The sequence below is a fragment of the Lytechinus pictus genome, chromosome 3 (genome assembly GCF_037042905.1).
Source record: "Lytechinus pictus isolate F3 Inbred chromosome 3, Lp3.0, whole genome shotgun sequence".
Classification (NCBI taxonomy): Eukaryota; Metazoa; Echinodermata; class Echinoidea; order Temnopleuroida; family Toxopneustidae; genus Lytechinus; species Lytechinus pictus.
In genome coordinates this window covers 9577135-9586492 of record NC_087247.1, presented here as the reverse complement: position 1 = coordinate 9586492, position 9358 = coordinate 9577135, and the positions used below count along the sequence as shown (strand labels likewise).

The 9358-nt window shown below is 33.5% G+C and overlaps 1 protein-coding gene across 8 annotated transcripts in view; it reads left to right on the top strand.

The window, feature by feature from the left end:
• The first annotated feature begins 4789 nt into the window (after positions 1–4789).
• The window catches only part of LOC129257860 (cytochrome P450 2J4-like), a 22150-nt gene continuing 17581 nt past the window's right edge, over positions 4790–9358 (top strand). For 3 of the 8 annotated variants that reach the window (XR_010292901.1, XR_010292899.1, XR_010292898.1), the window contains exons 1-2: positions 4925–5183; positions 8947–9353. Coding sequence is in view for 3 of the 8 variants with exons in the window: in XM_054896285.2 (XP_054752260.2) it covers positions 8984–9353 (370 nt within the window). In the remaining 5 variants the exon portion in view is untranslated. Of the gene's footprint in view, positions 5184–8450; positions 8798–8946; positions 9354–9358 lie in introns of those variants that run through there. The other 5 variants (XR_010292900.1, XM_064096314.1, XR_010292902.1 and 2 more) reach the window with 3 other exon arrangements.

Below are 9358 nucleotides of genomic sequence, written 5' to 3'. Positions count from 1 at the left end.
CATGTTAACATTTCATAATGGTCTTATTTATAATTATTTGTGGAACTTTAATTACAAGCTCTAACTGTGTATAGGATTCCTCCACAATGATAGCACAATTACCATTTTACAATGTCTAATTTCATCAGATTTTGTGGAAATGAAATCAAGATGTAAATGAAAACAAAATCGAAAGCTTTGAGAAATTTGGTACATAAACGATTTAAATTATGAAGAGGATCACCAGTGCATGGCGTTTAAGAAAATGGTAAATGGACGCTTTTGGTTGAATTCTGTATCATAACGTTTTATTTTTCATATCGATTCAGTTCAATCAAGTTTATTGTATTGTTTCTCATGGAGATACATCCTTCTTCTTTCAATTTTCAGATAATGATTTTTTTCAAGCTTTATTTTTCCAATTCTTTTACATTTAGATATGACGATGAATAACTCCAAAATACTCACATGATATATAGATGCATGTTGCATGAAATCTATAAGGCCTGCTATGTGGTGACTTTGCCTTTCTAATAACTACATTAGAAACCTTGATTTGATTGGCTACTGAGCCCTATATTCATTGAAGTTACCATGGTTACCGCAAAGGTTTTATGAAATGGACCGAGCATTTCAATCAGAAAAACTTAACTTTGAAACGCTCTAGGTCATGATAAGAACAATATGTTTTTTTATGATGAATCAATGACGAATTAACAAAAGTCGACGCTTATCAGGGATCAAAAGCTGAAATCGTCTTCATTATTGCAAATCACACCTCATAAGGAAGCCCCCCCCCCCAAAAAAAAAAGAGCAAAATCATGATGAATTATGCTATTGGTAATTTCATGGCGTGCAAACACTTGAGAGTTGGTGTGGCGTCTTGTAGTCTATCCATCGAGATGTACAGTAGGCGTGCATATGCTTTCTGCATTTCAGCGACCTTAACGCGTGTTTAGATGAACTTGATTAAACTTGTACATGGTCATTGTTAAAGCCAAAACGTGATATTCTATTAATAAACGACAACGCTTTTCATCTGTGGCGTCAGACTTATTGAAAAGCTATGCATTTGATTTCGTATTTTTTGTGTCAGTAACTCAGATATTATAAGGAATTTTATTAACTATTGTCATCCAAGGATACACTGGAGTGCTTGCATCAAATGTCCTTAGAATGAAAGGCAAGGCGTTTTATCGAAGGATAACATTATGGCGGGAAAATTTCCCCACTAAGAATAGCTTCTCTCTGTCACTTCCTTATTCCAGATTGTGTGCTGAATATCGTACGGATTATCACATTTTAACACAGATTTTTTACTCAAAGTTGAATGTCAAACAGTGACAGTGGTCAATATTCCAAAAATTCTGATATAGAAGGCAACATTTTTCTGTTTGTTTTCTGCATACACAATATATAGGGCCTACATGATTGATCCTTAGCATTAATTCTAATTGATTAACTGTATGTAAGGAATACAAAACAACAATGTTAAGAATAAACTTTTATCTTTTTAAAGGAAATAATGATTAATGAACGCATGAGACCACCATCGTGAGCGGTTAACCTGGAAATTGATGGCGCTCTCATAAACGTAATAAATTACCCACGGGTATTAGAAATATGAAGTTAATAAAGTATGAATTTTAAAAAATAAAGATATAAAGCATTGATTGTTGTATAAAACTGATATGATGTATAATGAAAAAAAAAATAGTTTGCGCACAGATCACACACACAACTGTCTACTTACGATCAAAACAAGTTTTAAAAGGCCAAATAGCATGAAATATAATTTTGAACCAAACTATTTAAAAGATAAGAAATTCCTTTGAATAACATCGACGGAAACTAAAAAAGCAGGTAAAAAAATCATTACACATCAAAAAACGTACACCAAAAAACGTACACCAGTAAAACGTAATTACCGACCTATCTCTCTTTTGTCCACATTCTCTAAGATCCTTGAAAGAATAGTATACGTTAGAACCGAAAAATTTTTGTCAATGCATAATATTTTATCTGATGTTCAATTTGGGTTTCGCGAAAAGCACAACACCACTCATGCCCTGATGAATTTTGTCAACAAAGTAGTTAATGCTCTAGATAAATCTAGTCACCTTGTGGGTATTTTCCTGGACTACTCCAAGGCCTTCGATACCATCAATCATGAAATCCTACTTAAAAAAATGTCTCACTATGGTGTGCGAGGGAAGGCCTTGGAGTGGTTCAGGAGTTACTTATTCAACAGACAACAATACGTGTTTGTTAAAGATCATAACTCCAATTTAAAATATGTTAACTGTGGAGTCCCTCAGGGTAGCTTATTAGGCCCACTTCTTTTCACAATTTATATAAATGATTTCTGTAGATCATCCAAAATATTGTCCCTTATCTTGTTTGCAGATGATTCGACCTTATTTTTTTCTCATCAGAATCCACAAACTTTAGTTGATGTTATCAATTCTGAACTTATTAATGTTACTGAATGGATAAGAGCCAATCGATTATCTTTGAACCTTAACAAAACAAAATACATGTTATTTAGTAATTCCATAGACAAGTTACCGATGAACATTATGTTTGATAATACCTTATTACAAATGGTACCTTACACCAAATTTCTTGGTATAACAGTTGACAGTAAACTTTCTTGGAAAAATCATATTGAAAATATATCCAAAATAATTTCACGAAATATAGGTATTATTAATAGGCTAAAATTTTGCATTCCCTCCACATCACTAATCATGCTCTACTCATCCTTAATCTTGCCTTATTTAAACTACGGGATTCTTATTTGGGGTGATACCCATCAATACTTATTAGACAAATTGTTGCTTTTGCAAAAGAAAGCACTTCGTATTATTTATAGTACATGTTTCCGTTCTCATACGGACCCACTTTTTCTAGAAAGTAAACTGTTGAAAGTCAAAGACCTGTATTTACTACAGTTAGGGCACTTCATGTATAGTTATAATAATAATGCACTTCCCCATATTTTTGATGCCATGTTCCCTAAAAATCAATTTTATCATAACTACCCCACGAGACACTCTGACGAACTTCACATTCCACTTTACAGAACTTTACTGGCCAAAAATACATTCCTTTTCAACGGTCCTAAATTCTGGAACTCACTAGCTAATAATATTAAAGACAGTGTCTCCTTAAATTCATTCAAACATAAACTCAAACTTATCCTGCTTAATTCCTATAATTCTTCGCAACGGAACTAACACTTCATTATCTTGATTTTAATCATTACATTTTTCACTTTTATTGTTTTATCTTTTTTCATCTGATATTGTCCAGTTATATCATCTTTTGTCATTTCACCAGATCAAGCTGGTTCGTGGTCAGCCCTTTCCCATTCTTAGTATTCCTCCTTTTATAAAGTAGTTATCTTGTCTTGTACTGTCCTGTCTTTTGTTTTGTCTTGTCTTCTATGTCTTGTCATCCCCTCTCTCTCTTTCTGTTTTTTTTTCTTTTTTTTCTTTCTTTCCTTTCTTCTGTCTTGCGCAACACATCCTTTACTACGAAGACCTCTTTGTGTGAAAAGCTTTGCATTAGTTCAGTAATTATATTTGCATCCGTATGATTTCTTTTGTTCTCTTTTTCTTTCCTGTAATACATATAATTATGTACGCATATCAGAATAAGTCTACTATATTTTTTCATTTCCAAGGGGCATCCACACTTTACAAGCTTTGCTTTTTAGTGGATCCCCCTCATTTCCATTTATGCTCTATATTATACTGTATTTTTCTGTCTTGTTTTTTTTTACGAAGTAAGAATGCCCTTCTGTAAAATTGTACTTGATTTGTATTACTTTATATTACTTTGTATTATGTTTTTTGAATGGAAATGAAATAAAAGAATTGAATTGAATTGAATATAGAAAAAAAATCCACAGCAAGTATAGTACAGTTATTATTTTATCTGTATATCTTTTTTTTAGCTGTTAACTAAATCTTTTCTTAATTAAGTGAATCTCGTTTGCTTCGTATGAGTTGTGAGCTGTCACAATCATGGCTTCGTTGAAGTTCAATACTGATGCGTTTGCAAAATGGTGGCAATAGAAGGAAAGGGTCGCGGGGGGGGGGGTGAGCCCGGTCTTTTTTTTCATTTTTGAATATTGGAATTATTTGTTTTCCATCTATATTGATATTCAATCTTACATGAACGATTCTGGTGAAATTATCTAGTCTTCTTTGTGGACCTTAAGTATCTGGTATCAATTTCTTTTCAGAATAATATCGGTCGTGAAAAGTGAAATATATATATATATATATATGTATGTATAAATATATATATATATAATATATATATATATAAATATACATACATATATACATAATATATATATATGTATATATATTTGTGTGTATATATATATATATATATATATATAATTTCGTCCTCAGTGGGATCTTTGAAAACATCATTATAACATTAACGGGAATTCCGAATAGATTAAGTGCTTTAAAAGTGTTTTAAAGTCATTATCTTGACTTTCTTTTGCAAAAATCACGTCAGTTTATACTCTCTTTAACATAGGCCCACATATGGATAACAAAATTTACGATATGTGGTTAATGAAAAAGACAACGAAATAACAGAGAATAAGAATAGACATGCCATCTGCTCTTGTTAAGTGCTGTTTTTTTAGACCACGCCCAACAAAGGAAAAATAATGGGTACCCCCGTGCGCTAACATGACCCAGAAAATACTTTTTTTTTTCATCAGTAATTTATGATCCAAACGTATCATGGCCACGAAATGTTCCGCGTATTTACCCTTTCCTATAAGAGCAAGTAAACACACGGCCGTCTGAACACGAGCTGGGTTTGCGCACCCCTCGCGATGCGAATCGGGGTGCCAAAGCACCCCCCTTTTGTAATCCTTTCATCCATACATAATACAAATCATCGCCGATGTAATATTGATAAAACTTCTCTCTACGTGTGTCAGTCTTGGTCTGACCTTTGTTCTTGGTTGGCCACTCCATCCAACAAGGGTCACAGTATCTCTTCTCTACCCCCGTCTCTACCACCGTCGACGCCGGAGCTTGCTCAACCTCTAGTTTCGTCACGGTTGGACCAATTTTTGAGGAACCAAACTTTTTCATCATCTCTCAAAACTTCCCCGTAGATATGAGAACCCAAGACACCTGAGCACTGCCTTCCTCCGTGCCATACAGGTAAGAATATGTTTTCGTTTTTTTTTAATTATCGTCATTATTTTAGTTTTGTATAAACATAGACTTCAAAAAATATGTAGATTTCTTTATTGCGTTTAAAAAAAATTTCTATATGGAATCTTAATTGAAATGGGATTCAATATCGTTTTTCTTTTTAACTTAACCTTGTCTTAATTAATTAAATTTCGTTTGCTTCTCGTTTGTTATTATTTGTGGAAAGTTGTGAGCTGTCACAATCATGGCTCCGCTGAAGTTTAAGCTTATGAACGAAAATTTATAAGCATTTTCGATATTTATTAAGTTTTGAATGAAGCATATATATATATATATATATATATATATATATATATATATATATATATATATATATATATATATATATATATATATATTATATTTATAGAAACTTTCCTCACCTCTGGTCTACCAATGGTTTCGCGCCTCGATCACAGGCGGCTCATCAGGACACTGAAGACCAGAGGTGAGGAAAATTTATACAACGCTCTGCTTCAGTTGAAACATCGAGCACTTTCCCTGAACTTGATACATCCCAATTTAATTTGTATTTATATTTATATATATACATCAATGATCTTAGCATGATTAGCAATGTCAATCACTCATTCTTGGGGTATTATTCTCTCAATATCATATATACAGATTGAAATGCTACATATAACAATTTTTTTCTTGTTAACTCCTCAGATCCCTGAAGTGGGCATGTATTGTTACAGGCCGAAAGCTTATATAATTTAATTAAAATCAGCTACGTGATACTTATATTTTTCTATAACTTTGGCGCATATGGACATACAGTCTGATGTACGTATATAGTGATGCGCTCTAAAAAGAACCTAGTATTCAAAATCTAAAATTCATTTTTTTTCTCTTTTATTACGCTTGATCCTGCTAATGGATTGATATAGTTTTAACAGTTACGTATATTTGTCATTGAGAGGCATACATGTACAAAGCGGATTGTATGTCCCTATATATGCGCTGTATATTAAGTATCATTCTGAACAATTCCATTTAAAGCCTATAAAATTTAAAAGATGAATATATTTGGGCTAACATAATTTGCTTTCATTATAAATGTGATTGGCAGATTAAAACATACCAAAAAAAAACACCGTAACAAAGTAATGAAAATTCCATCATTATAGTGAGCACAGTGTTTTCTATATCAAATTCATCTCTTTGAATTTATTTTGAGCTCAAAATAATTCAGATATTTTATCCACTTCAAATGCAAAGTCTGTTTCTTGTAATATATTTGACTCTGTTATTTTGAAAAATTTAAACGGAAATCAGTATATCCAAATCTAAATCTAAAGTAGTCAAATAACTTGTACAATGAAATAACATTAATTAATTATGAATCCTTTTGTGGTGCCACATCGAAATACATATATCACCTTCATGTATATCTTTCACCACGTTGAAGGGCAAACGTCCAATTAGTGATGTATTTATAGATAGAAGACATGAATACAATGGCGACACAATGAATACCAAACACGTTAGCTATTAAGGTTAAGTAAATATATATTCTATCTGGAGAAGAATAATTTAGTTGTTCAAGACAATTTACTGTTAAATGGACGCCATTAAAGTGGAAACAAAAAATGAACTAGTTTATATGACTATTTCCGATTTTTTTTTTTTAAATTCAGAGACAAGTATTTTTAGAGCTAGGACAGGTCAGATGTAATATTGTATGCGAATTGGGCAGATTTTAACCAATAGTTGTGGGGACAGTATGTTGCCCAGGGTTGGTTAAAAGTTGGGCATTTTTTGCCCAACGATTTTAAGAGTGTGGAAACGGTAGCTTCAAACCAGGCAACTGATTAACTTGCATGATATGAGTTTCTTTGAGAAGAAACATTCTACACCTAAAGACTTATAACTCTTTTAATTGCTTTGTTGTCTTATTATTTGTCTTTGGATTAATTGTGTCTGGATTCGACAAAAAAAAAATCTTTTCCCTCGTGAAGTAATGTATATTTTTAGTTTGTTATATACTTGCACCATTGACAATAACGAGCTGATAGTCATTTGTCAGTATCTTGATTTCACAAACCTTTTATACTTTTTGTCGAATTCAATGGATATATTTAATTCCTTTAATTTGAACTTTTCAGCTGATCTATAGTATTTCAGATTTTAAAAAGTTTTCCATCTCAAGAAGGTCAAATAAATCACTAAATGAAGAGCTTTAGAATTCATTTGATAAGGTTGTGTACTCTGAGTATAGTTATCCTTTCACCATGCAGAAGCAATTGGAATTTCTCCCCGAGAGCAATTAAATCGCATTAATCGCGCGATACACACAACCACTAAGATTCTATTTTAAGTAAACTTAAGCCAAAAATCACATAAGTGGTCGTAATTTGAGGCATTGTTAGACCTTCACTCTATAAAGAAAATTATAATCCTATAAAGGCCTTTTAAACTTTGGTTTCTTTATTATAATCAGGTAATAAGTAGATGATATGAGTCCTTGACATCATCATCCTCCATTTGATTAGTATTTGTCAATAAAATCAATTTAGACTGGAATGTTTAGCTCAAAGCTCAATCAATGTAACACAATACAGAAATATGTGCTTTTCGGACATAACGAGGGATCAGTTTCCCCATTTTCCTGGTATGACTATTGAAAATGAAAAAGAAGATATCGTACGTTACCAAGGTTACGCTATAAATTGTTGAATATTTCGGATCTTGAATTACGGTATTCATTAGATCAAGCAAGGTAAAAACAACATAACGTATAATTTATTTATTGGAGAACTAAGTAGTCATATTATATATTTTTATCTCACATTGCCAAGGTTCACTATACACGTATAACCCGAGTATCCCACGTTCCCCCTTCAGGAAAGACAGGCACAATAAAAGAATCATATTAAGAGATAATTTCCATTTATTTGAATCATCAAAAACCTTTTATGTCACTTGTACTCTCTACATCGTTTCAAATAAGACAACACAATAAGATGGCTTGTTAAGCTATGTTGTTGCCTCTTTATGAAAAATACTTTATCACTTTTCATTAAGAGACATCGAAGAAGATGAAAAGTGCATTTCTTTTTTCCTCGTGTATAGCATCTGAGTTTGCTTCTGTTTGGATTCTATACCCTCGGGGGAAAAATGCTGCGACAATTTATGCCTCCGTTCCCATATAGAAAACAAAGTGCAATGTAATTACTTATGACGTTTTCTTTGTTTTTGTCGTGCGTTGTCGTATGTAAAGCCTACACCAGAGATCAAAGTTCTTTTTAAGTTACACGGAAGGTTGGTTGTTGTTTGGTAAATGCTTGAACGGATGGATCACATAGGGAATCTCTTTTGTCTTGCTTTCAGTTATTCATTAAGTAATTATCACTGGAGTGAGATTTCTTCGATTTCGTTGGACTGGGGAAAAAGCAAACAGTTGTTAAGTATGTAGTAATGAGTTAAATCGTAGGGTTAACTCCCTTTCATCGGTGTTACCCTTATCGGTCGTAGAGCGTCAGCTACTGTTTATACAAATGCTCATTTTATCATTTACCAGATAATGGAATAACAGACCTACGTTCACTCGACAAGGAAGGTGTTATAAGACTATCGTAAGTATAGGAAGGCCGGTCTGCCTTCTTCAATGTATTTCACTTTCCTCATCCCCTTCTCTTAAGATTAAGTAGGAAAATGTTCAAACCGAGTGCTTTATCAGTGGTGTATCTCTGTAACGATCTTTGTATTTTCTTCTATCAATCAGGTAGCTTGCCCTGCGTGAAAAGCTACAAACCACTGTAATGGCGTTTTCCTTTGGTAGCCTGCTGTCTGCACTGCTTTCATGGACGACTTCCATCATTCTCGTCCTCGTCGTCGTTGTCCTCGTCATCTCCTGGCTTCATCAGAAACCAAAGGACTTCCCTCCGGGTCCTCGAGGACTTCCCATCTTCGGGAATGTCCTCGACCTCGAGCAGGACGATGCATTCGCCGAGAAGTTGATGCGTTGGGGTAAGGAGTATGGACCGGTGTATGGCGTGAAGATTGGGTTTTCAAACGACGTGGTGGTCTGTGGAGCCGAAATGATCAAGACATTGCTCGTCAAGAAAGGATTGGACTTCGCTGATAAGCCCAAACTTGTTGAAGCTGACCTCTACAACAAGGAAAGAAGAGGTGAG